Source organism: Drepanopeziza brunnea (assembly GCF_022702325.1).
Source record: "Drepanopeziza brunnea f. sp. 'multigermtubi' strain 214-2 chromosome Unknown ctg8, whole genome shotgun sequence".
Lineage (NCBI taxonomy): Eukaryota > Fungi > Ascomycota > Leotiomycetes > Helotiales > Drepanopezizaceae > Drepanopeziza > Drepanopeziza brunnea.
Window position 1 is genome coordinate 233,426 of NW_027094071.1, and position 26,571 is coordinate 259,996.

A 26,571-nucleotide genomic window follows, 5' to 3' on the forward strand; every position below is an offset into this window, starting at 1 on the left:
TCCGCCGCCCGGAAACTCCCAATCGGGCAATCCGCTCTCCTGCTACTACTGTACGAGCTGTGCTGGACGGGTACGTACGCAAGCGGCGGGGCAGCCTTTCATCCTCTTTGCTTTGCCTTGCTTTTCTTTTCTTTGCCTTGCTTTTCTTTTCTTTTCTTTTCTTTTCTTTTCTTTTCTTTTCTTTTCTTTTCTTTTCTTTTCTTTGCGCCTCTTTTCTTTGCGCCTCTTTTCTTTGCGCCAGGAGCTCTCGATAAGCGAGGTACTAGACTAGACCAGGAGGAGGAGGATATCTGACTTATCGTACCTCTTCTTCCGCGCGAGACGGTCCGATCACGCTTGTAAGGAAGGGAAAGAGAGAGACGCAAGCTGGTAAACAAGGCTATCCTATCCCATCCTATCCCATCCCATCCCATCCCATCCTATCCTATCTATAGATGGACAATGGGAGCTTTGAAGAAGGGAAAGGAAAGGAAAGGAAAGGAAAGGAAAGGAAAGGAAAGGAAAGGAAGGGAAAGGAAGAAAAGAAAAGGAAAAAGAGACGCAACCGACGATCTCTAACGTCTACCCCGCACAGCCATCAAAGCTGAAGAACCAAGATGCATGCAAGCAACACCTACCTACCTCCTCTGTACCTTATATATAGAAGAGCTCTCGATACTCGAGTAATACAATCCGCTTTGGAGCAGCAGCAGCTGCAAGCACGACCAACCCGCCTATCTTTCGAGAAAAGAACAAGCTCTGTATCCAGCACAGAACAGAATAGAACAGAACACATCTGAACTTCGGGAGCAGATAGGCCGTCGCTGCTGCAGCCCTTGGCTGAAAAGAGCAAGCCGGAAGAAGGGCTTGCAGATACCTACCTACCATGCTCGGCAGATACGTACGTACGTATGTAGAGTAGTACCTATATATATATATATATATATATGTATATATACCCCTCCACCGAACACCTCCCACATCCGATACCCTCCTCCATCTGATATCCCGCGAGATTGTTTTCATATCGTATCTAAGAGCACGCACGCACGCACGCACGCGGAGATCGATCCTGCCTTTGCGGTTCATCCGTCCTATCCCCATCCCCGTCAAGATCAGGATCAAGCAAAAGAAGATGAGGTCTTCCCGGCGAATACTACTACTGCCCCGCGTAGGCGACGCGGCAACAACAACAACAACAACAGCACGTCGCATTCTCAGACCCGAGCAGAAGCCCTCTCCCCTCGCTACCGCGCGAGCGGCTCTCTCAACCGCACCTCGTCCTCGTCCTCTGATTCGGAGTCGGAGTCGGAGCAGTGCCTCGGCGGCCAACCGAGGCCCGCCGGAAGCACTCGATGCCGACGCCGCTGCTCTCCGGGTGGGGAACCCGCCTACATACATAGGCACGACGAAGCGGCTGCCAGAGTTCAACCTGGTAGACAAGGTTGTGCTGGTATCCGGTGCTGCGCGGGGGCTGGGGCTGGTGCAAGCGGAGGCTCTGCTCGAAGCGGGAGCCATCGGTATGCCTGCCACGTTCTCCTTTTGTGAAGAGAAATAAAAAAAGAAGGAAAAAAGAAGAAAAAATAAAGTTTTTTTTTTCCTGTGAAGAGGTAGAAGGAAAAACATCCTTCGTAGCACGGATTGATTGATGTTGACATGATAGTCTACGCACTCGACCGCCTTGAGAGTCCCTCCCCGGACTTTCTGCGGATCCAGAAGCGCGCCGCGGACGAGCTGGGTACCACGCTCGCTTACCGCCGTATCGACGTCCGGGATGTGGCAGAGCTGAATGCGGTTGTGGAAGAGATAGCCACCGGGCACGGGCGCCTCGACGGCCTCATAGCCGCCGCCGGCATCCAGCACGAAACGTCTGCTTTGGAGTACACCGCCAAAGACTGCGATGCGATGATGAGTGTGAATGTCACGGGCTGCTTCATGGTAGGTGGGTGGAAGGGGAGACCTTCTTCTCCTGGTCCTTCTCCTTCTCCTTCTCCTTCTCGTTCTCCTTCTCCCGAACCCCTTTCAGAAAGACACTTACTGACTTCCCCGTGTCCTTCAGACGGCGCAGGCAGCTGCCAGACAGATGATTCGATTTGGGAACGGGGGGAGCATTGTGATGATTGCCAGTATGAGTGGCAGTGTTGCGAATCGGGTAGGTACTTGACTTTTCTCTTCCCTCATCCCTCTTCCCACACCCCCCCCCCCCCCCCCCCCCCCCCCCCCCCCCCCCCCCAAAGCGATCCGCTAACAAGACAAACCCACCCCACCCCACAGGGACTCACCTGCCCCGCCTACAACGCCTCCAAAGCAGCCGTCATCCAACTCGCGCGCAACCTCGCGTCCGAGTGGGGCGGGCACGGGATCCGCGTGAACACCATCTCGCCGGGCTACATCGTCACCGCCATGGTGGAGGCCCTGTTCGAGACCTTCCCGGAGCGGAAGGAGGAGTGGCCCAGGCAGAATATGCTGGGCCGCTTGAGCCGGCCGGAGGAGTATCGCGGGGTGGCGGCCTTCTTGATCAGCGATGCGAGTAGTTTCATGACGGGGAGTGACTTGAGGATGGATGGAGGGCACGCTGCTTGGTGAATGGAGATAGGGAGAGGGGATTCCGGTTTTTGGACTTGTTCGACATGGAGAGTAGCCGTCTTTTTTTTTTTTTTTTTTTTTTTTTGTTTTTTTGTTGACGCCTGCACTGGTGCAGCGTTGAAAAGGATTCGGAACAGCGAGATTGAAATCAGACAAAACATCTGTACACGCCACGAGTCTATGTGGGTTATTCACGTGGCCCTTGGGGACCTCCACTCGAACAGGGACAGGTAAGCAGCGAAGCAGCAAGAGACAAAGTCGAAAAACTTACTGCCAACGCCGATTCTCCCGCAAGAATCATTCGGAGATCCCGGAATACGTGGTCTTTCTTTTTCTTCTCGTACATGTCGCCCCATCAGCTACCAACACCCACCACCCCCTTCGCTCCCAGTTTCCTCACACTACCCTCTCCCAAGCCCAACTTCCGCTCAATCTCCCCGCCCTCAAGCCCTTTCACATCCCTCAGAAGCAAGATCTGCTTGAGCGTGTGGACATCTACAAACCTTCTCCCCACCGCACTACTCTTCCCGGTCCTCGCAAACTCCATCTCCGCCTCCTCCGCCAGCCGAGACCTCGCCGTCAACAGACGCACCGCAGCGTTGGGCCGTGGCGCCGATCCACCATCGGCCGTCGGGAATATCGATTGCTGGGGGGTGGAAGCTGAGGGCTGGAACCCAGACGATGCGGGGGACGGGTCGGAGGAGGGCGATCGGGGTGCGTTGGACCGACAGCCTGAGTTTTGGGGCGGGAAGGAGAAGGTCGAGGACTTGGACTGGGTGGGATTGGGCTGCACGGGGCCGAGAGTGCGGAGGCGTGCATCCAGGGCGAGGTCTGGGTCGGAGGCGTCGAGGTTGATGGCTGTTGTTCACCTCGTCAGCGTTGCGCTCTTCTGGGTCTGGCTATCCCCTCCGTGGCCACGGATCTTGCGCACTTACCCTGGTCTCTCATCTCACTCATGTGTGTCTCGGGGTGCACTGTTGGTCCTATGCTGGCCTCGCGAGTCGGTCTATGAGGCCGCGCATTCGTGGTGGTGTTTGTGGACGTGGTGGGAGGCGTTCTGGTTGGGTATTTGCGCGCCGTTTTTGTAGCTGCTGCTGGGAGCTTGGAAGCAGCATTTGAGGCTTTGGATGCCGAGGAGCCCATTGCGATTGCGATTGCGATGGACCGCAGTCCGGCAGGGTCGAAGATGGTTGTGGTGATCTCAAAGGGTTGAGTGCTGTGGTGATGTCGATGATTTTCCCGTGGCCCGGGTGTTGAGCCTTGCGAACAAGGCTGCAAAAGTAGGGAAATTTATTGGAATGCAGGGTGGCCCGGGAGCTTTGCGAAGAGCCGCCGGGGAGACCTCGTTAAATACTTAATCCTATAAAGTAAAAACCCGCCTTGCAGTTATGAGCTAATCATATTTACGTGAAGCTTTCTGACTACGTACTACGTCGCAGGCGTAAGTATTACCCCTTGAGGGTAGGGAAAACAGGGGGTTTAAAGTGGAAACTAAACTTTTAAGGCACCCTCGAGGGGTAATACTTAGGCCTGTACCGTGGTAGTCTTTCGAATCTTCGGAAGCTCACGGCTGTACAGTACAGGCAGAAGCGTCACCTTACAAACCGGGAAGTTTAGGCATGAAATACTCCGCAAGCGTTCACGCAGAGTGTGTTCCAGGTCACCGTAACTTCAAAAAGCGTAGATAGCCTCGACGGGGCTTCACAGCGATGATAATGATGATGATAGATAGAAGTTGACCTTTGTTCTCGCTATTGCTCGCATAACGATATCTCAGACAACATCTAAGCAGATATACCGCGCTGAAATCTCACCCCTTTCCGTCCAAGTTCCGTGCTTCGCAATCCATCCCCAAATGCACATGAACCGTCGCATGCCATTGCGTTCGGATCATCGCGCGCACGGGTTGTACGAATGTCGGATGTAGCAGTTGCATCCGGTACAAGTGCAAGCAGCTGACCGGCCAGATGCTCCGCACTATGTGCAGCGGCATCCGTCAGCGGTGCAAAGAGCTCCTTGGCTCATTGTTTGGCACTGTGGACGATGATTAGCGTGATTTTCGGCGTGTTGGATCGGATCGCGGTCCAAGCTAGACTTACAAAGGCAACGCATGAGTTGTAGCGGCGGAGGGTGCAGCCAGTTTGAGGCTCTGGGACCGCGATAGCAGAAACAAGGCTGATCGTAGCGAGGAGGGCGGCGATGGTGAAGAATTGCATTTTGAAAGGCGTTAACGTGTGATGGATAGCAAGGCTGGGGATAGAGATATAGGTTTGTTGGGTAGTTTGTGGGATAGGATGGAAGTGAATTGGAATGCTTGGTTGGCTTGTGGGAGAGATGCCACGGGATCTTCTTCTCTATTTATCTACTCGTAAGCCAGAGCACTTCTGGAAAAGGGGCTTGTAGCTTCAACGCCGCATTTCCATAGATTTTCTTGTAATTCGAAAAGTTCATCGTACTTCTTAAACTGAAACTCAGTATAGCTTAAATATAGTATCTTGCGGAAGTATACCCGTAGCGGATAACGTTTCATCGACTACCTACTATACGTACCGGTAGTATCTCAAAGGCAAGTAGGGTGCGGGGCTTAAACCTGACCTAGGAAGGTAGGTAGTATTTTATGCAACGAAGAGAGAGGAGTATGCGGGCGGAAAAGGGTAGTGTAAGAAGAGCGAAAAATCAGTATTTTACAAATCTTCTTTCGATCGTAAGGTCGAAGGCTCAGAATGCCATAGAGCATCTGCGAATTGAGGTACAAGTTCGGATAACATGGTATCGATGCTGTAACTCGAAAATCAGCCCTGAATACAACTGTTAATGGAAGTAGTTAATAAGGCATTCATGCGATGTTGCTCGATCAGGTAAAGCGTCCCCGTACCCTTTTATTAATATACTACGAGCTACGTCGCAGGCGTAATTGGTACACCCTTGAGGGTAGGATAACCAGGGGGCTGAAAGTAGAAATTTTAACTTTGAAGGTACCCTCAGGCTGTATGTATGTAGCAGTCCGGGCGGGGGGAGTGGTAGGTGAAATGTTGACCGCCGTACTTTCGATTTTTTTAAGTATACGATAGGGGACCAAATCTACAGAGTACAGCTGCCTTGGGAAAGGCCAGGGCTGCGGCCATTCAGAAAGGCAGGATTTATCGATAAACGGGCTTCAAGGTGCCGTTGCATTACCCTGAGCCACCCAGAAGGCGCACCCAAGCTTGTCCAACCGAATTGTGAAGTTTGTCCGCGATTGAAAGAAGAATCGTACGTAGTACGTATCTTTACTTTCCGTGGACCCCGTTGGATCGCGCAGGGGGATTTCGGAGACGGAGTTATCGTACTGAGTTATCTTAATCCAATCGTAGTATTAGCGTAAGACTACTTGGCATGCGCTTAACAGCCGAGGGAAGTAGGGAACTCTTGGAATCGTACTCTGACCCAGTACAGTTCTGTAGTAAATGAACAAGAACCTGACCTTAAGCACGGAACCTTATTCAACCTCGAAAAGCCTTACGGGGTCATAAGTCAGGGAAAGACGTCACTAAGGACCCGTACGCCTACATTAACAAGGGTACAAAGGTTCACTGCTACTGTATAGTACTGCAGTACTACTATATTGGTTAAGCATAATAAGTATTGCTTGAGGTTATTTTACGAGCTGGTTTGATAAGGTAGCGCTAACGCTGTGTTACTCAAAGGTAAACGAATCTTCGTACAACCTTACCCTAAAGGCAGGCAGGGGGTCATTTGAGCGAACCACTGACCTCCTTTTACAAAACACGGTAATTAAACCGTCTGAAATCAGTAACAGTTATAAATCAAAAATAATTCAGTTTTTGAACCGTCCCCGAGCTTAATTAAGACCGTCTGACCGTCTCATGGCCGTCCCATGGCCGTCCTCGTTTAGATTTTGAAAACAAGCTTATTAATAAGCTCGTCTTCCAAATTTAAAAATAATTAGATGACTCTCTTTAATAAATATCCAACTGTCAATAAGAACTGATTGTCAGATGGAATAGCTTCAAGAATCATTTAATAAATTCGATACTGAGGTATTTCTCGGGATCGCTGCCACGGCTTATATATCATAGATCAACGCTTCAAATCTTTTCGTATAATTGAAATCGATCGATTTAGCAAAGTTTACCCGAGACGTCACTTCCTTGATCTATAACAGGCTGTAAAAGGGTCGTTCGTGTATGAAGGGGTGGCGGGAGGTAAACTACCACGGTACAGGGCTAAGTATTACCCCTCGAGGGTGCCTCGAAAGTTTAATTCCCGCTGTAAACCTCCTGGTTACCCTACCCGCAAGGGGTGATACTTACGCCTGGGACGTAGTCGTAATTTCAAAGGTTGGTCTTCAATTTCTACTACTATTCATTCAATCTGGAGTACCGGTATCGGCTTGAGGTGATCTCCGAACTACTTGTATGCTAAGCTCTTGGAAGCCTCTTTTTAAGAGACCGACATCGGATTATCAGCTGATGGTTTGAGTAACCCCCTTACCTGCCTTGACGTAGTACGTAGTACTACTTACGTAGTACTACTTACGTAGTACTACTTACGTAGTACTACTTACGTAGTACTACTTACGTAGTAGTAGTACGTCCTTACTCGTGCAAGCAGGGCAGTCAGCCCGCCAAGGCGAGAATTGCTTCAATCCCACGCACTACCTCGTACGCATAAATTGCAAAGCCCTACGAGAAGCCTTAATAGGCGTTCCGGCGCACCGTGCGTCCGAGATCTGCGCCTGAGCGGACCGACTTCACGGCTGCGCGGGAAGTCTGTGCAGTCAAGTCGACAGGGCTTGGAGGATCGCTCCACGCTTTACAAGGTATAACGTAGGGCTTGACCGGGTCCGACATTTAAACGCGCAGGGGGGATGGTTCGTACTCACAACTGATTTGAACTTTTTTTTTTCTCAAGAAAAATTAGTTGTTTTTTCTAGAAAAAAAAACAAAAAAACAAAAAACAAAAGTAGGGTGTGCAAGCCGGACGCAAAACATGACCCCCTCTCCGGGCCGGCCTTCTTAACACCGATTGTACTACTGTCACATTTGATACCGGTATGGCCTACGCAGGCGCAAGCCCGATCTCTTACTGTCTCTTACCGTCTTCGACCCTTCTACCGGTACTTAGCATACTGGGCAGCGCGGGGTGCCTGTGAGATGGGATTCGCCAAGATTAATTAGCAGGCTGCCATCCAGATCCCGCTGCGCTGGTGGAACGCTGAGAGGATTCCCCCGATCGATGCTCCTCACCCAGGCTCCTGGGCTTGAGAAAACCAATATAGTAGTAGTAGCGTTCATGCAGAAGGCAGAGCCTTGCAGTACTTATAGTACTTACATACTAGGTACTACGATCGGGGCCAAGCGAGGTCCCCTGACCTGAGCCCCGATGCTTGCGCAGGGCCGCTGGCCGCTGGGTAGGGATCAGACCTTGCACCCAGCCCTGAATAGATGAACCTTTACTGTAAGTACTTAAGGGTGCCTCGGGAGTTTAAAAATTCCCACGTTACTACCGGGTATACCTACCTACTGTAAAGCGCCTGGGTATCCACCCACCTTATCCTCAAGGCTCAAGGCTCAAGGGTGCAGAAGTAGCAATAGCAATAGCAACGACAATGACAGTAACGCCTGGGACGTCCCTAGTACTTCGGACGTAGAGTAGCGTAGCGCACCGCGTAGAATCAAGAGGCGTCGAAGTCGCGCGAGAGAAAAAGAAACGGGTCGAAAGACCCCTCTAGATATATATATATATATATATAGAAAAAAATAAAATTAAAGAAATTAAAAGAAAGTCGGTCGATTTCCCCGATCCAAAGAAACGGCGGCGGCTTCAGTCATCGGTTTGTGCAGAAGAGCCGCGCTTTACTTACGAAGTACTACGTACGAACTAGAGTTCGTACGGACGGACCCGGTGGTCGAGTCAGGGTTTTTTTTAGTTAGTTAGTTACTTACTTACTTACGTAGTACTTACTTACTTACTTACCTACTTACTTGCCTAGGTACAGGCTTTGAGCCAGACAACGCCACACAGCCACAGCGCTTCTCACTACGGAGTCGCAGGCGTGGAGCAGGTCCTGCTGCTACAACGTAGCACGGAGTACAACTATTTGACAACCGCAACCTGCACACGGCGGTCAAGCGACCTCTCCCCAAAAGTAAGTAAGTAAGTAAGTCGTATCTCTACGTAGAGCAAGAGGCGAGTTGATCGATCTACGTAGTACTTTGGGCTCGGGCTCGGGGCTAAGCGGTGGGTACTGTATACCGGTATCTTTCTTTCTTTCTTTTTTCCCCCGAGATACACTCCCTATCCCTATCCCTTACGTACGTACGTATCGAAGACAGAGAAGAGAAGACGATCACACGGCTGCTTGTTCGTTCGTATTGGGAAATGAAAGGGGTAGATACCGTACTACTAGTAAGAACTAACTAAGCACTACCTACTACAGTACTACACTAAACACCAAAGCGTCTACCTAGCCCTGAGCCTCCTCCGCGAGGGAACCCCAGTTAGGTAGGTACCGGTACCTACCTACCTACCTCACCATTCAGCGAGCGCTAAGCCTTGAAAGGCGACTCTGGGTGTTTGGGGGACGGATGGATCGATGGATGGATGGATCGATGGATCGCTTTCGTGGACCCCTTGCTTGCTTGCTTGTTTGCTTGTTTGCTTCCATTCTCTGAAGAAGAAGAAGAAGAAGAAGAAGAAGAAGAAGAAGAAGAAGTCTACGGGTACCTACCCCCCCCTCGTTTAGGTCCGGCGAGAGGTATCTTCGGACTGCGGGCCGCGGATGGCTGGCTGGCTGGCTGGCTGAGTAAGTGAGTGAGTAATCGGTCGGTCGGTTCCATCATGCTGTATGTATACCTACCGTACCACTTACTGTACCGGTATAGATTCTCTTCTTTCTCTGTACCACCTACGTCGTCACGCGCAGAGAGACTTGGAACGCATTCACTCACTCTAACATCGTCTACATAACGGAAGGGCACACGCGAGGAATACCTACGACCCATCCACATCTGGGAGACGGCTCGGTTGAAGTATATATTATATATTTACTATCATTACGACAGCTTCGATAGTCGTAGAGACGCACGCGGTTCGAGTCGGGAAGGTCGTGAGATTTTCACGGGACTCTCGTAGCTTCTGACGCGGGACACGTAACTTTCCCGGGACGTATTTACATGCTATTGATTCAAGGCCTGCAATAGGGAAAAGCCATGGGTACGCGACCCGTGGCTCGGGAGGTGCTCTTTGCGGAGCCTTGCCCGTTGCTTTCACCTTGCTGGTCTCCATCGCCTGGTCCCCCGTTTCCTTTCCCTCCGCCGTCCCTGCGCCGGAACCGGCTCCGGTGCCTTCTCCGGGCGGCGATCGTTATCCAAAGGGATCAGGCTGGCTGGTCACAGCGGGCGGGGTGGCTTCGTCGCCCGGTGTTTTGGTCGCCAGGAAAGATTTGGCCCTGCTAATATTGATTAATTTAAAACTGACATCGATAGTGGAAGGACGTACGAGAGGAACTTCTTCTGAAGTGCGAAATGCTTCTTCGTTTCATGCCATTGATATACCGTGCCCTTTGCAAATGCGTAGCATAGACCTTACACATGCAAAAAAAGACTGGCCTGAGCCCGTCCTAAGTGATTCTCAACTAGCTTCTTCTTTTTCCGAGGGTGAATACTCGAAATCAGAGGTCGAATATAAACTCGCTTCGCAATAAATACTGTACCGACGCAGCATCAAAGTCTCAGGAAGTCGATCGATTTCCATCCTTCTTTACATCTCCGGTTCTTTAAGCGGCGACAGACGATGATATTCCGCACAAAAAGGTCTCGCACAGGGTCAAATACAGAAAATGTCGGACCATTGTTCCTCGGTCTGGCAAGGCGGTTAGCGATCGGGATGCGATCGGGATTGCCAAGAACGACTCTGCTTTTCCGCCTGTGATCCCACAGATAGTTGACGACCAATTCTAGAAAGAGTGAGTAGGTGCCGACACAACATTACTTTTCATCTTTTCCTTACCGGCGTTCTTCACCGTGCGATTGTCGAAACACTCGCAACTCCTGCCTCTCTTTCGCCCCCCCCAAAAAGTTCGAGGTCGAACTTTGGCCGTTGGCGGCAGCGGGGCTAATTTATAGGCGCGAGAGACAGGATTTCGAGTTTTGATGGAGATGAGGTAAGACCTCTAATTCGCAATCAGAGATGATGACGCTGAGGTTTGAGGTCCGGAGCCTCTATTATACGTCTGTTGCACGAGAACAGCAAGGGATTCTTAAGAGCAATAGCCAACCAAAGACGAGCGCCTTTGAGGTCTAAAACCGTTAAGTGTATGTGTTTCGAGACCTGCCCGTTTCCTTCGCCTTCTTCCAAAAGGTGGAAACGGTGCTCGGTTTTTCGAAGGGTGCGTGTCGGTTTGCACAGGCAAACAAACCGCGAGGAGTCCGGGCGAATCCGTGGTGGGAAAATGGTCGGCAGAAGGTCAGCCAGCCGCTCCGCGAGCGTGCTGTGCTGGATGTCCTGACGCTGATAGTAGGGATCGAGCTGGCGATGTTCCGGCCGATCCGGAGAGGCCATCGTGGCTTGAGATCACTCCCAACAGCTTCTGACGGTCGGAATAGTTTTCGTACTATTGAACGGAGGCTGCGATTTGCACACTGGACGCTTCGAGACCCCAAAGGGACTCGTAGAATCGTGTGCCCATCAATCGTTGTGCGAGAAGGTGGGTGAAAATTTGCTCTCTAAGTTTTCAAAGTAAAAGGTTATAGTGTATAGCACGTGCTCAAGGCACGTGCCAAGGTAGCAATAGGCCAGTGGCGATGCTTCCTTGTCACCTAGAGCGGAAGCGAGATACGTCGATAAAATTTCTAATTTGAAAAGGAATCTGCTCTCGTATAGGTAATGGCTACCGTGGTCGAGAATTCATCCTCCACTCTGCAAAGGCCAAGATAGGGGTAGCGAGCCCCGGCTAAAGTCCAAATCAATAATACCATTTCCCTCCACCAAGTAAGCTTGATGCTGGGAGACTGACTCTGTACGAGATGCTGACATTGTGTGGGCTGATGAGGGGAAGTGCTATGCGTTAGGGAGCGAACACTCAGACTGCTGAGGGTAAGCTTAGCAATTCCACAATGCTCAGAAAGCTTGCCCGTTTTTTCTGTACGGCCTGGCGCTGGAGGAGATAATCTGCTCCGAGAAGACGAGTTGCAAATTCCAAATCAGCTCGACTGCATAGATACTTATCTGATTTGGAAGAGGTGGATTTGTTCGCATCTGTGGTACAGCGGTTATCGTCTAGCCTCACTGTGAGGTTGGCTTAATTAATAGGTGTATTGTGTCGCATAATGAGGGGTGATTCACGATGCTATTATAATAATCCGCGAGCGACTCTTCAATGACCGGCTTTTGAATGATATACAGCCCAGATGTGGTGTGCTCAAGTAACAGAGAAATCTCGGTGCTGCGGTCGCTCTCTTACATCTGAGAGGATCGGATACCTTTTTGTATTCGGCAAGTGTGCTATCGCATAGATGAGTCAAAGGTAGGGAGGGCATCAGAGATCAGCAACTCAGAGCTCCTGCCAGCACCGAGACGAAGAGGCAGCAATGCAGCGTGTCATGGGCATTATACATTAGGCATGACCAACGGCCAGCGCAGGTGGAACACGGCGCTGAAAGTCTTTACAATGTAAACATCTCTCGTTTCTCTTGGAAATTCCCTTGAAAAGTATCTGAGAATCTCAACAAGACTGCATTCACCGGCATTCATATTCAACTTCAACTTCCCGCCAGCGTAGAAAACACTTCTGACATCTAAATCGTGCGAGAATGGCAGCTGTCGACTCCCCCGACGCGGTCCAGACACGAGACGAAAGCATCGATATCACCAGCGCGTCCAACGATGGTTCTCCTGGCATGGGCGACAACGCCGGACTGGGAGGCCATGCTTCGAGAGAAACACATGATGATATCTAATCCGTCTTAGTTAATCCACTTCCCCCCCCCCCCCCGAAAAACAGCAAAGGACGTGTTCAACCGCAGCGTACTCCCGATTCTCGCAATGCGCATAGATCCAGATTGCCGTCCGGAGTCGCTACCAGGACGGACACGGGAGACCAGCCCGCTGACGGTCGAGTTTGACGATTGGATACTCCATTTCAGAGACGCCGGATGCGACTTGGCCGCGGCTGCAAAGGTCTATGAGAAGTCGCCTGTCGGGCTCATCCACCAAGTCGACGCGCTTTGTAGTCCTGGGGCGAGCGGAGGACATGTGTGAGAAAGCTGTGGACGACACGTTCGGCAATCTATCTTCTTGGCATGGCCTTTCACCAGCTGTCATCCGTTCTACGTGGGATGGTAGCAGGGTTCCATTCCGCTGCTCAGGGCCATCGGCGGATTGTAGGGGTCAGCGCGATCCCGCATAAGGAACCGGACGATGCTCTTGTTGATCAATCTGAGTCTAAGTTCGGGGAAATTCGCAAGAGGGAACGCAGGCTGATATGGAGAAATCGTAAAGCAACATCGTCTCCTTCTCTCTTATCAATGCACTCGCTTATAGAGATTTTCAAGATGAGATTACGCACAGAGGAATGTACGCACGTAGTTCGCAGTCTCAATAAGTAGTGAAGTTCGAACAGTGCTCGAACATTTATCGCGAGGAAAAAAATTGTGGAAAGGCAAGTCACCCGCAGCCCTACTTCCCAAACCGGACTCTGGACCGATTCATAAGGAGAAAATATCGATCGATGTCGGAAGCTCGTCCACAGCTGGAGATGAGGGGAGAGGTACCGCGGTGCTGGATGGAGGTTGGAACCCATATCAAGAAGAACCTCTGGGGACAGCAACATGGCACATTGAAGGCTCGCAGGAATCTCCGTGGGCCCATACCAAGCATGCGTGTTCGATCATCCGCTCTTCAAGCAGGACAAGCCTCGATCCCGTCGGAGACCCCCTAGGGCACGCCGCTCGACTCCGCGACCTCGTCTCGAGGATGGTGACCTCCACGGCGGATCTTCCTCAGCGCGTGGCAGAAATCGACGAGACTCGTAGAGCGTCAGCAACGAATCATCGCTTGGCTCTTTCGTACCGCCATGTGGTTGAATGCGCGCCTCTCCACGAAAAACCAAGAGCCAAAACTGTTGGTTCGCCGGTAAAAACAAACGTCAAACAAATGAAGCTTCTTCTGTGTATTGCAACAGGTAACAAATTGGGTCTCTTCAGTACTGAAAGTTGGTCATGATGATTCTTGATTGATTTCTAACTGAAAGGTATACTCTTATAAAAGAGTATACAAATTCCTATCAACTAGATTAAAGGGTGAACAGATCTCGGAAGTTGTAGCTCCGAAGGGGCTGTGTAGCGGAAGTTGAGGCTCCGAGACAATACCGCCAAGGGTATTTTCCTCGCGTAACTCGGAAAATACTAAAGGGGTCAATCAATCCCCATCCCCCTAACTCGTAGTTCATCAACAACCAAGTCATTGACTCAGAGTTCAATGAGTGAGGAACCGACAAAAACAATAACGAAAACGATCCGGGGCCCAGATGGGCGGTTTTCGAGGCAGATGTTTGGGCCAACGCGGAGCACGATCATAGGGGAGAAGTGATTGCAGACCAAGAAGGCACTTATGCCACTGTACAAAAGAACAAAGGAAAAAAAGGAAAGGAAAGGAAAGTACGAGGCATATGAAAAGAAATTTCGAAGTTGCAGCATTGCTTTTTTATTGAAGATGTTGAGTGCAAACATCCACGATTCCCTCGATCAGAACACGCTTGTTACTGAAGGCTAATGGGACGCGTATCGCAAGAAGATTCGAGAGGCCTCGACTCCAACAAATGGATTCAGGCAAAGAGACTGACGCGCTAGAAGAGCGACAGAAGTACCAGATACCGGGAAGGCATGCGGATGACCCAGGTATCGAGAAGAACAGCCTAGGTACTCGTGTCTTAAATTACATCAGCTAAATTCTACTACAGGTTCCGAAGAAGATTCATTGTTTGAGAAGTCAGAACGACAGCTTAAAGGGAGCAGGCTGGATAAGAGGGGAGATATGATTGATTCTCGGTGTTAGCATTGCTTGAAGCTGGTCGTGCGACCATGTTATAGCGATGCGGGAGGTCGGACGGGCGGAATTGTAGATGTTGCATTACTAGAGTCCGGCGTATTTATATCTTTTTAGGATATACGCTTGTAGGCTCTGGCTTTGGCTTTGGCTGCCTCTTCACAACTATACCTATAGCCGTCACCGAGGTGACTAGCCATTGCAGGTAGTTACAAGTATAAAAAAAGACGTCGAAGCGGCGAAGCCGAAAAGCAGATAGTCCATCTCACCAGCAACAGACAACTTACCTGTGCTCCCAGCTATGAAACGAAACCTGTCACGTCTGCGATACCATACCATGCTGTCCACAGTCCTCCACCCTACGTGAGCATTGATCATGGAGATGTTATCCTTACGTGATTTACGAGGGCCCTGAGTGCGAAGCGAGCTCGTTCGGCAGGGCCCGAACATCAAACCTCTAATTCCATGGGGTGGGGAAAAAAACGAAAAAAGATTTCCCCGTCCGATACAGCTCGGTAATTTGAACTATCCCATATCCAGTGACACGGCCAAGAGCCGTCGTCCTAAATGCGTATTGTACTGTTAAGGATCGAGTTTCAGGTCCCCCGCGCGCTTCCTTCCGGAGTTCTGCGTGGCTGAGACCCTTGCACATCGACGCCACATTACCCAAAGGATTCTAAATCCAAGCCCAAACCTAGAATATGAAAATAGAGATGAGATGGGTATATCACGAACGCCATTTCCCGAATTCCATATTACGTTCACTCCTTCCTGTACCTCTCTTGACAAAACCTAGGGTTTTGCCAGTGTGGGAAGAGAGAAATTGGCTCCGTTTGATTCGACTCCATTTCGAAAAATATGGCGAGAGAGCTCAACTGCACTGATGCGCCGGCCGAGGCGGCGACTGATGGGAACGTTGCTGGAGCTGGAGTCCTCCTGTCCTTTATCATCACTGCTGCTCTCTCCCTCGTCCTCTCCCTCGTCATCGTCGCCCATGAAAAACACGGCCACTCGTCGGTCAAAACCATCCGCAAATTGCTCCTCTCGCTCTCCGATCAACAAATCCTGACCGGCATCGGCATTCAAAGCATCGCCCTTGCGAAGATGACGACCATGGTCCCGTACCACTTCTTTATCGTGTGGATGCTGTCCTTGCTGTCGACGGCGACCCATGTCGGTACGCTATTGGCGCTAGTCAATGACTTCAAGCGGGACTGGGTCTTGAGATGGCTCCGACAAGTTCTCATGTTCGTCAACCTCCTGCTGTCGATCGTATCGGGGATTTTCATCTTGATGTCGGTCATGAAAGACGTGCCGCCTACGCTGCCAATCGCTTGCGTGTGGGAGGTTGAGTCCACGGGCACGCCATCGAATGCTGGGACGTCCATTGCAGGGACCATTGCGGTGATCGTTGGCCAGCTCGTCTTCTTCGTTGTCGGGGTGTGGTACCTGCATGTCAAGAACCGGGCGTGGCTGAAGAGTATCCAGCTCGGGGGCTTGCTGGTGCTCAGCATCATCGGGATGTTCGCTGCGATCAGGGTTATCATGATCAGCCAGGCTTTTGGGAACCCGTCGGTGCCGCTGAGAGATATGGGAGAGAAGATCTGGGATTTTGGGCAATTGCTACCCCTCCTGCTGTTACTCCTGCCGCTGGTGTCGATGATTGAGATTATGAGAGGTGTGTTGCGCGTTCGGGTTTTGAGTGAGTGCGTGTTGACTGACTGCGCCCAGGTGAAATGAACATTCCGTGCCCGCTTTTGGATGGTCACGGTGAGCCGCTGCTGCAAGACGGGGAGAAGCTTGCTTGCGATAGACGGTCGTTCCAACCAAACCCGTTCTGGGGTACTGAGATGAATCAATTTGGAAAGTGATGAACCAGCCAGGCTGGGGTATGCACGAAGAACAGAATAGTGTTGCCGTCCAACCTATCATGAAGTCAGTCGTCTCATCATGAGTCCGCCACCATTGCCTGAAACGATCAGGCTTTTGAATCGAAACAAAACAAAAAGACGGCGTGAGAACGTCTCTCGTGTCGAGGGCATATTATGGCGTGGCGATTGCAGAGCAAAAGGTTCCGAAGATGACCGCTGGCTGAGTCCTCAAGATAAGTGGAAGGGGCTGGCGAGCCGAGGAACATCGAATGCTCATACAGATTGTTGGCCGAATGTATGAGCCGGGGAAGTTCAAACCAAAAGACGAATGAATCTGAGCTTCATTGACTGGGGCTTGAAGAAGCGACGGAGACTGAGATACAATACAGTTATATACGTATCCAGCTGAAAAGGATCAATTTACCTGCCTGGCCTGCGTCAATATGCAGAGATTATGCAGAGGCAGAACAATAGGCGAGATCGAGGTACAGAAGCATGAAGTGACCTTGAGGCTTATATTTGTTTATTTGTTTGCCCATCCCATCCCATAGCCGAGACGAAGATAAAGTTATATCTGCTACCACGTGACACAGTGTTACGTACCTTCGTATGTTGGGTGACGCGTCTGATTTTATTTCCACAGCATCGACAGCGATCACGTTCGACGAACCCAAAATCAAAAATGTCTCCGTCACCTTCCTCCCGTGATCCTCCCCTCTCCTCTTTACGCAGGACCCAATATGATATTTTCTCGTGTCCATCTCGTCCTCTGTGAAATTTTCCTTTACCTTTCCTTCGCGAATGCAAGTGAACAGAAGCCGCTGCTAGAACACGATGCGCCCTCCACCAAGACCGGCACTAGCACGTGGAACCTGAATTTCTCCTCCGAAGCGCCCCATTACTTCGCCTCTGTATACGGGCTGCTCCAGCAATGGCCGAATACATTCTTCCCCAACGGCCACAGCATCGTGCCGTGCGAGATCCCGCCGTTCACGAACCTGTATCACGGCCGGATGGATGCTCGGCTACCCCCGAGTCCGGAATGGGTAGCGTTCGATAGGTAGAACAGCACTCCCAGAATATCACCAAATATCTATTGACTGACTGGTGCCAGTGAAATGTCCTATGGCATAATGGGTGGCACCCGAAACTCCCATATGCTCACCTATCAAACCACCCGATCCGCAAAGTGCATCTACTTCGACGGCGAATCTGCGACCCTCTTCGGGGCCGGCCAACTTGATTCGCAGATGCTGCATATCTTCGGGAATACCTCTGGCCCCCCCCATGCCCGAGGGACCCCATTTCCTGTGGGGGGAATATACGCGGGCTGCCGGACTTTACAATTGGATACGCTGACAAGAATTAGGAGGGCTGGGGTGGGGATACGAAGGAATCGTGAGGATGAATGCGGGCTTCGAAATGATATGGTGCAATTTCAGTAGTCCGTCACTACGGCTGCTTTCGCATCTCAATGTCTCGGCACCCCTGCTGGGTGAACAGGTCGAAGTCGAAGATAGTGGCATTGCTCTGGATCTAACGTGCTCTGAACATACCTCCAAATTTCCTCTGCCTAAATCTACGGGCGCCGTGGCAGAGCCATCGACTCTACCTGGGCCAGACATTGATTGGGATCTCTTTCGGCGCGAACCTTTCCAGACGAAAAACTGGCGTTGGTATCTGAGTGCTGCACAACATTACGGATCCTCGGGAATTGGCCAGGGCGTGGGGAGACGAGGGTCAAGCTTAGCACTTGTGGACTGTTGAATTACTATGACCCGGTCTTTGAAAGTGCCGGAATTCCTAGAGCGACGGAAGAACAGAAGGCATTGAATCTTACTAGCGACGGCTCGTGGACCGGCCCTGGGAGAGTTGCAACGAGATTTGCGGCATTGCAATCTTTGACTCGCCGACGAAGACTGCATAATTTGCAGAACATCACATCGGTGGATGCTGCAATCATGAGAGCCAACTCGGAGTGGGTCATGCGGACCTTCCTTGATAGTCAAGTAAGCAAATGCACCGGGCTCGATTGGTCGGTCCTAGCGAATAACCTGGTCCAAGATTTCGCCAGCGCCCTGTTCAACCTCGTCAAGACAATTAAAAGTTCGAGGATATGATATCAAGCAACCAGAATTCAGTTCGTGCCTGGATGATTGATGTTCGCGACCAGACACACGGCTCCCTTGTACCCTTTCTGCAGTACCCGGAAAACATTTCGGAGGAAACGTGGACTAGGGTTTCCAGTATCTTCAAAGAAACGTACTCACGCTGTCGCTTTGAACACACCCGACTACTCGACGCAGATCTAGGTGTGGATCTCAGCCACGAAGAAGCACTCCTGAAGTGGGCTGTCGAGGAAACTATGGGTGGTATTTGCTCCGTCATCGTCGAAGTAGGGTTAGCCGTTGAGGGAAGATTGATGTCCGAATTCAACACTCCCCTCAACTCATCTACAGCTTTACTCACAGCAGATATGAGGCAAGATGTACAACATTGGGCCTACGGCATCGAAGAACTGATGGCATGGCTAGGATGGGCAGGAGAGTGGATCAGCTGCGACAAAAAATGCGATTGGGATGAAAGCTGTGTCATCCCGATGTGGCCATTGATCCACTGGGTAGCGGTCGACGCAGACGCCCTTATGGTGGACCGCCACCTTATCGCTATGGCTACCCGGGTAACCCTGGATCTGGAACTCCAGGTAGTGGAGAATTGCCTCCAAGCTATGTATATCCCAGTAACGCAACTGGACGCCAAGGTATTCCTTCCTGGGGAATGGGTGAAGAAGATCTGTGGACACCGAAATGCGTCAAATCTGATTATTTGCGAGGATCTTGACATGGGCTCCGCACGAGCCAAGCGAGTTGATGACTTTTCGAGACACGCTGTATTCCGATCAGATTTCATCAAGCCTTGGACCGAACACCTGCAGCCTTGCCCTCTACTTTGTCTCGCTTCGCCGACGAAGTATATACGATCGATACGATCCAGGAACCTTATTTCGACTTCTCTCGACTCCTACCGAGAATGCCAACCTGTTCTGTCAGTGAATAGTAATTATGATGATGTTTCCATACGAAGAGACTTTGGCTTGTTAAAGCCCATATCCTTTTCAGAAACCGGAATCACTTAAGCCACTAAGGAAGCTGTGGGATACACCCATGGGTCAGTCTAGGCCAGATCCGTCAATTGGTCAATTGTCCGACAGGCTACCAGAAGACAATATTCCATCCACAAACCAGCAAGCACGCACAGACAGAATACGATGTTCATGAAGTCGTGATATTCAATAACCTTTCGTCACTATTCATCCATTCATCACCAGCCAAGCCAAGTTTTTTTTCCCCTAAGCACTCATTCAAGAAGCGTCAAATGACTCACACCCAACCCGTTTTTCTACTCTTCCATCTTCATCCCCAATTTTTTATACCAACCCTATAGCGAATTTTGTTTTTGGAGAGATGCGCTATTCATCTATGCGCGGTACATGTTGTAGTAAGTCGACATGCGGGTGATTTGGTTGGCGGTGAAGGACTCGTAGCATGAGCTGTGTTCTCTGTCAGCGTTCATTCTTGTCCTTTTCTTCCATCCCATCTTCTTGGTATTCCACAGTACACGATTTCCAGCAACCTTTCTCCCAGGCATTAGGCGGAATGGGAAAAAGCACTCACTCGGATGAGTAGTCCATGTAGTTATGGATCGGGTCAACGCCAGCCGCGTTGGGGCAAGAGTCGCGGCCAACAGGGCAGCCGGTGGTCGAGCTCAATTGCTGTGGGGTATCTGCGATGGAGTCACCGGAGCCGGAGCACGAGTTGCCCTTTGTTCACGTCAGCTTGCGATTCCATCTTCACATCTTGGAAAAGAGAGCTTGAAGCTTGAAGCTTGAAAGGCCTGAGGGAGATAAAACATACCTGGAAGGTGTGGAAGAGGCCGAACCAGTGGCCCACCTCGTGTGTCACCGTCTTGCCGAGGTTGTAGTCTGTCGCGCTGCCACCCGGCACAGTCGAATATAGGACGGTGCAGCCGTCGTAGTAGAAGTTGCTGGAGCCCCTGGAAACCCTGTTCGGGAAGTAACAATACCCGAAGTTGCCGCCGATTTCGCTGAGGCACTTGGAGTCAGCATTGCCATTTGGAGTAATGAAGAGGAACACGGATATGTTGCAAGAGGCCACGAAGAAGTTTCAAGACCGGATTAGGACTGAAGTCTCCCTCGACAACGTATAAGAAAGAGAAGACAAGGCTCGGAGAACACTTACTACTGGAAGTAGATGTTCAGGGCCTTGTAGTCGCCCTTGCGCAGGGCCCTCTTCATGGTGAGCTCAGCGCCGTCGGATGCCCACGACTTGTTTATCGTGTAATCGGTACCCGCGAGGGCGAACTGGAAGCCCGAGGAGGCGTAGTCGGCGTTCATGACGGCCAGCTGTTGCGTCAGCTGCTCGACGGGGATGTAGCCCTCCGAGGCAGCGGATGAGCGCGCGACAACGTGGAAGTAGGTCTGAATCGTCACGGTGGCGGCTACGTTCGTAGACCTCTGTTGGGCAGCGCGGGTGCTGTTTGCTGCTTCTTCGGCGGCGATCACCTGGGCTTGGGCGAGGAACTGGGCGGTGGGCTCGACGCCGCAGCCAAATTTCTTTGCCCGGGGTGCGTTTGTTGGGTGTGCTGAGATGGCGGAGACAGCAGCCAGTGCCAAAGCGAGGAGGTTGAAATGAGCCATTGTTTTTTTTTTCTTCTTCTTTCTTCTTTTTTTTTCTTCCTTTCTTTTTCTGAAGGTGGTACTTAAGTTAGTCAGTCGATTTTCTCACTTTTCTTCCCCGTCTTGTACAGGAGACTGGATGGATATCTGAATGGATGGGTGCTTACTGGATTGCGAGAAGAGGAGAATGACACCGGGGGATGGATGGATGGATGGATGAGTGGATGGAAGATCGAAGACTCTTCTCGATTGCTACAATCATCTCCCACCACGGCCGTCCCTCAGCTTTATATACATACCATGTTTGTCGCTAGTCCGTTCTCTTTCTCTCTTTCCTTCCTTCCTTTTTGCTTGCTCCTTCCTCCCTCATCGCACCGCCACCTGTATCTCGCGTCTGCTAGCTTCTTTCCTTGGGCATCACCAGAACATCTCACGCGTCATCCAGAAGCGGAAGGCCCCTAGATAGAGCTAGCGCAGAGGTGCTATATGGGGGCCAAGAAACTGCTTGTACCAGGCGTCTGGCTAGAGCCAAGGGCCTTGTGGCGTCCTTGCCTCCGCTATGTCCCAAAGGTTGGTTGTTCGTGCCTCATTGGGACATGGGAAAGAGAGCAGTGCGGAGATGGCGGCCATGTCTCGGACTTTTGCTGTGCTGTGCTGTGGACGTACCGGCGACGGTTGCAGTACCAAGGACTTGCAAGCCGAAGGAGAGGGGATATCTGGAAGATCTGGAAGGTCCGGGAAGTCCCCTCAAAGACGCACTGGCTGGTGGGCGAGCAGTGCATGGCCCCCTCCCCGGATATTCTTCTTTTCTTGAGCGGTACCCTGCCGCGGAGATAGAGCAGCGGGTGGATGGGCGGGTGGGCTTCAAGAGCAAGTGGTGACTTGCAGATCGGGAGATACCGCGGGCTAGCTCTTAGCAGGCCCGGGTGGATGGGTCCATGGTGGGAGCGTGAATGAGTGAGTGCGTGCGTGAGACTTTTTTTTTTTTTTTAGGGGGGGTTTACGTAAGTGGCATTCTCCGGTGGGAGTCTGGATTAATTGCCCGGGAGATACAGAGTTGTTGTTGGGGTCTTGATGGGGAAATGGACGATTTGCGTTCGTTGCTGGAGTGCTTGCTGATGCTAGAGAGAGGAGAGAGAGGTAAGTAAACAAGGTGCTGGCTGACCTCGCGAGATTCAAGGACCGCTCGCTCACCCGGGGTATACACTGCATGCAGCACTCACTCACTCACCCACCTACTCACTCGCCTTGTGCATCAAAACGGTCGACCCGCCCCGATGGGATGGGGTGGGATGCAACGACGCCCCTCCCTGTCTGTCTGTTCTTGGTATCTCTCCCGTCTGTCTGTCTCCCCGTCCGTGGTCTCTCCGTCCGTGGGCGACCTCGGATATGAAAAGAAACAAAGGCCTTTGTTTGTTTGGTTGTGGTAGTAGGTAGTCAAAGCCGCTGCCGCCGTCGTCGTCGTCGTCGTCGTCGAGACCCTCACTTGTCATTTTCTCGTCTGTTGTCGTCCAATAAGCTCTCGGTCTACCCAATTCGATTTTGTTCGAGTGTTGATCTGATGGGATGGGCTCGGATGTCCCTTGTAAGCGAACCACTTGGGAAAGCGAGTAAGCGAGGAAACGAGTAAGCGAGCAGGTACAAGCAGGTACAAGCATTGGAAATCAAGGAATTGAAGCTTTTCTTTGGGTGGAGGGGGTTTAGTCCGATTCGATGAGGGGAGAGGGGGGTAGGGTCTTGCATTTGCATACCGAGCGGTGTCTAGAAAGAGACAAGGAGAGGGAGGAAGAAGGGAAGGTGGGGGTGATCTAGGGAGGCTTGGCATTGCGATGCAAGGAGATAGGTAGGTAGGTTTGGCTTTGATGAATGAGGTATGTATATATCTATTTGATCTCGTCTGTTTCTTCTTCATCTTCTTGTTGCTCTTTTCTCTCTGTCTCTTCTTTACTTTGTGATGATTTTGATGTGTGTATTCCTGAGGGGTGCTGGACGTGGTTGTAAGAGTGCTCCATGCTGGCAAGCTGCCTTGCGATAATCCACAAGGGGCGCGCGCAGCATTGATTGATTGATATAAATGCAATTCGAAAATTCGATCCTGTATTGCTTGATTGTCGCTTGCTGCCTGCCTGCCCGCCCGCCTGCCTCATCAGCTTGCGAGTGCTTCCCTCCTCTCCCTCTCCTGCATGCGCTTGTGTGTTGTGTGTTGTGTGTTGAACCTATCGCGCTCCTGTGGTATTTCTGACATGGCACGAAACCAACAAATCTCTATCGCACGTCATCAAGATGAGCGCTCACATCTTCTTCTGGTTTCTTCCACTTACGTTTCGCACCGATCGATTAGTGAGTGGGTATTTGTCGCCTGTTTCCCACTCATCGTACTTACTTACCGCTGATGGTGTTCTGGGTTCGGTCTCACTCGTGTTATGCATTTATAGATAGATAGACAGGGAGATAAGTGAGTTCGGTGAAATCTGGGTTCTCATTTTCTCTTCTCTTCTCTTATCTTCTGAATGCTTCTGATGCTTCAAGTTTTTTGGGGGGGTATCTGTTCTTACAAAGCGGATTGGTTCATGTGGCGGTTGGTCGCGCAGACTTGAGCAAAAGCTGAAAAGGAAGAGGAAAAAAAAATTATGCCATGCTATGCTATGCTATGCTGTGCTCCCTTCATGAGTCGTGGGTCATCATTCATCATTCATGTTTTCCATGTTTCCATGTTTGCTCTTCCCTTCCCTATCCTACCCTATCCTATCCTATCATTTTGTTGTACATGCAAGCCCATCTAACTCCTCAGACTCGAGAAAGAGAGAGAGCGGTTTGTTTTCTCAATCCGTACACGATCGGCCGGCCATCCATCGACCACCGACTCAGTTGCGTCGACGAATCCGGCTCTGGCCAGCGCAGGCCCCGAAGGCGCGCTGGCACCCCGTGCCGCAGTGCAAGGGGGTTGTGCCGCAGAAGCCGAGCGCGGAGCAGCAGTTGGATCCCGGGCATCGCTTTCCGGCGCCGCACGAGCCGTCGGTGCTGGTGCCGCTGTCTGCGGCTGGTGTTGCGGGGGTGGTGGTGGTGGTGCCGTTTGAGGGGTTGGCGGGCGGTGGTGGTGAGGCTGAGGGGGAAGAGGGGGAGATGCTGCTGCTGGCTGGGGCTGGGGCTGGGCTGGGGCTGGATGGTGATGGCGGTGATGGTGCGACGGGGATGATTGAGATGATCGCTCCTGGTGCGGAAGAAGCTGGTGCTGGGGCTGAGGAAGCTGGTGCTGGAGCTGAAGAAGCCGGTGCCGACGAGGCTGGTGCGGAAGAAGCCGGCGCAGGAGCCGGAGAAGCTGGAGCCGGAGAAGCTGGAGCCGGAGAAGCTGGAGCCGGAGAAGCTGGACCAGACGAAGTGCCGCAGTTGATGGTCGAATCCGGGGTTCCCGTGCCGGTGACATCGGGTCCCGGGTTAGGAAACAGCGGATCGGTCGAAGCCACCGTCTTGCAGCCGTTTCCCGCGTTGATGTTCGCGACGAACATGGCCGGGCGGTCCTTGAAGGCCGTCTTTGCAGCCGCCGAGCCCGCGCCGGCCGTGATCTCAATCGGCGCACAGTTCTGGTAGAACTCCGGCACGCCGCTCAGCTTTGCGACCCAGCTCCAGCTGAAGATGGCCTTCCCGACGGGCGCGTCGGCGGGGATCGTGAAGGGCAGCTTGACGCCGGTCGCGGGACACCCGCCCATGATGGACTGGATCACGGTGAAGGTCTTGGCGCCGTCGGTGGACAGGCTCAGCTGGCAGCTCCCGCCGCCGTGGGCGGCCGAGCCGGCCAGCTCGACGGCGCTGGCCTCGCCCTGCTTGAAGGTGGCGGTCGGGGCGCCGAGGGCGGGGTCCGCAAGGTCGACGGCGTAGCCTTTGCAGAGGGCCTGGTCGGCGCCGAGGGGGCTGGTCATGGAGAAGTCGGCCTTGTCTTTGTTGGCGCCGAACTTGGAGCGGAAGGGGATCGGAGAGGACATCTCCATGTGGGCCGTGACGGGGGACGATCCGAAGATCAGAGCGGCAGCGAGGAAGATGGCGGAGGTATGCATCTTGGCTTTTGCTCTTGCGTGCGCGCGTGTGTGTTTGGTTTGTTTTCTTCGTTGGTTGGTTGGTTGGTCGGTAGATTGTATCTTGATATTAGTCTGGACGACAACTGTCAAAGCTGTGGTCTAGTGGTGCTTGTAGAGGTGGTGTGGTGGAAGGGAAGATGGGGTTGTGTATGATCGAGAAGAAGGAAAGAAGAGGAACTGGTCGGTGGCCACGCCCTTCCTTAATACTCTCGCAATTCTATTGTCCTCGATTCTGGCACTAGAAGAACAATAGGAGCGAGTGATCGAGATGGCATTGTTGTTCTCTCCGACGCTAGCATTGTCGAGACGTCAATAGAACAAGCGAGAACTCGGGGAACGAGAACAACAAAGGAGAAAAAATTATGAGCCGGAGGCGCTAATCACATTAGGGCGACAACAATGGGAGACGGGGAGGGACACAAAAAGAAGAAGTTTCATACGACAATGGGAACGCGGAGTTGGATTTCTATTGTTATATGTAGGAGCAGGACTGGAGAAGGACTGGGAGGGAGAGAGAAAGGGATCCTTTGTACGGGGGTGAAAAAAAGGGTCGGTGTTTCGGGCGGGCTCGTTTCGCGAGGATCGATTGGACCGCAGGACTTCCCCGACAGAACAGGACAGAACAGAACAGACAGCTGTCCACACTTCTGGGGGATCATGGAGCGAGTGAGTGAGAAGACTTCAGGTTGCGGAGTGAGTGACTCGATGGGAAAAAAGCTTGAGGTTTTGAAGCTTTTCAGGGGGTGGGGGGGGACGTATTGATTCTCTAATCTCGACTTGATAAATAAGCCTGCATTTTCTTCTCAGGCTCAGTGAGACGGTTCTTCCACAAGTTACTTATTTTAAATGATACCCGATCGAGTATCCCTTCGTCGCTTGTCTTTGTCTTTGTCTGGTCAAGTCTGGTCGAGTCTGATCGAGTCTGGTCGCGGTTCTCGTCTCCCAACTACTTTGTCTCGTTATCACAGCCACACTGCTCTTCCGCAAGGCGAATCAAATTCTTACCTTCATCATCGATGTATACTGATATTATTCAGTGCGCCGATCGTAAATTAAAGATCCTCAATTGATTGCGAGACTACAGGCACGGCAGAACAGACGGTCTAGATCCCATACAAGCGCGAACAGCGCTCAGAACCCATCGATGGAAACAAAGCAAGGTTTTCAAAATTGAAAGTTGAATCTCAGAAGCGAGATCGAAAAAGGGACCTGCATGGTTGAGTATGTTGAAGACGAAGAGGGTTGAGATGCGGTTTATTGATAGAGCGAGATTGGAGTCGGTAGAGAAAGTCTCCTTCTCTCATCTTCACAACCCGTC

The 26,571-nt window shown here is 51.6% G+C and overlaps 7 protein-coding genes across 7 annotated transcripts; 3 read left to right on the plus strand and 4 right to left on the minus strand.

Annotated features, from left to right (window-relative positions):
* Positions 1-1,114: 1,114 nt before the first annotated feature.
* L3040_005107 (uncharacterized protein) lies at positions 1,115-2,565 on the plus strand (the record flags this gene model as incomplete). Its single annotated transcript, XM_066157223.1, has 4 exons — positions 1,115-1,499; positions 1,643-1,917; positions 2,039-2,131; positions 2,254-2,565. The coding sequence occupies 4 exons, from the start codon at positions 1,115-1,117 to the stop codon at positions 2,563-2,565; spliced, it is 1,065 nt and encodes a 354-aa protein (XP_066011541.1).
* Positions 2,566-2,920: 355 nt separating this feature from the next.
* On the minus strand, positions 2,921-3,708 carry L3040_005108 (uncharacterized protein; the record flags this gene model as incomplete). The annotated part of the gene is made up of 2 exons (XM_007296165.1): positions 2,921-3,423; positions 3,501-3,708. The coding sequence occupies 2 exons, from the start codon at positions 3,706-3,708 to the stop codon at positions 2,921-2,923; spliced, it is 711 nt and encodes a 236-aa protein (XP_007296227.1).
* A 6,225-nt stretch (positions 3,709-9,933) lies between these two features.
* On the minus strand, positions 9,934-11,130 carry L3040_005109 (uncharacterized protein; the record flags this gene model as incomplete). Its single annotated transcript, XM_066157224.1, has 6 exons — positions 9,934-10,018; positions 10,069-10,130; positions 10,418-10,431; positions 10,482-10,525; positions 10,579-10,683; positions 10,988-11,130. 6 exons carry the CDS (start codon positions 11,128-11,130, stop codon positions 9,934-9,936), a joined length of 453 nt encoding a protein of 150 aa, XP_066011542.1.
* A 4,341-nt stretch (positions 11,131-15,471) lies between these two features.
* On the plus strand, positions 15,472-16,484 carry L3040_005110 (uncharacterized protein; the record flags this gene model as incomplete). The annotated part of the gene is made up of 2 exons (XM_007296167.1): positions 15,472-16,291; positions 16,345-16,484. The coding sequence occupies 2 exons, from the start codon at positions 15,472-15,474 to the stop codon at positions 16,482-16,484; spliced, it is 960 nt and encodes a 319-aa protein (XP_007296229.1).
* A 740-nt stretch (positions 16,485-17,224) lies between these two features.
* Positions 17,225-19,620, plus strand: L3040_005111 (uncharacterized protein; the record flags this gene model as incomplete). Its single annotated transcript, XM_066157225.1, has 7 exons — positions 17,225-17,544; positions 17,599-17,794; positions 17,854-17,882; positions 17,930-18,156; positions 18,207-18,493; positions 18,549-18,624; positions 18,791-19,620. 7 exons carry the CDS (start codon positions 17,225-17,227, stop codon positions 19,618-19,620), a joined length of 1,965 nt encoding a protein of 654 aa, XP_066011543.1.
* Positions 19,621-19,961: 341 nt separating this feature from the next.
* L3040_005112 (uncharacterized protein) lies at positions 19,962-21,201 on the minus strand (the record flags this gene model as incomplete). Its single annotated transcript, XM_007296169.1, has 4 exons — positions 19,962-20,034; positions 20,159-20,304; positions 20,399-20,588; positions 20,744-21,201. 4 exons carry the CDS (start codon positions 21,199-21,201, stop codon positions 19,962-19,964), a joined length of 867 nt encoding a protein of 288 aa, XP_007296231.1.
* A 2,843-nt stretch (positions 21,202-24,044) lies between these two features.
* Positions 24,045-25,232, minus strand: L3040_005113 (uncharacterized protein; the record flags this gene model as incomplete). The annotated part of the gene is made up of 1 exon (XM_007296170.1): positions 24,045-25,232. The coding sequence occupies one exon, from the start codon at positions 25,230-25,232 to the stop codon at positions 24,045-24,047; it is 1,188 nt and encodes a 395-aa protein (XP_007296232.1).
* Between the last annotated feature and the right edge of the window lie 1,339 nt (positions 25,233-26,571).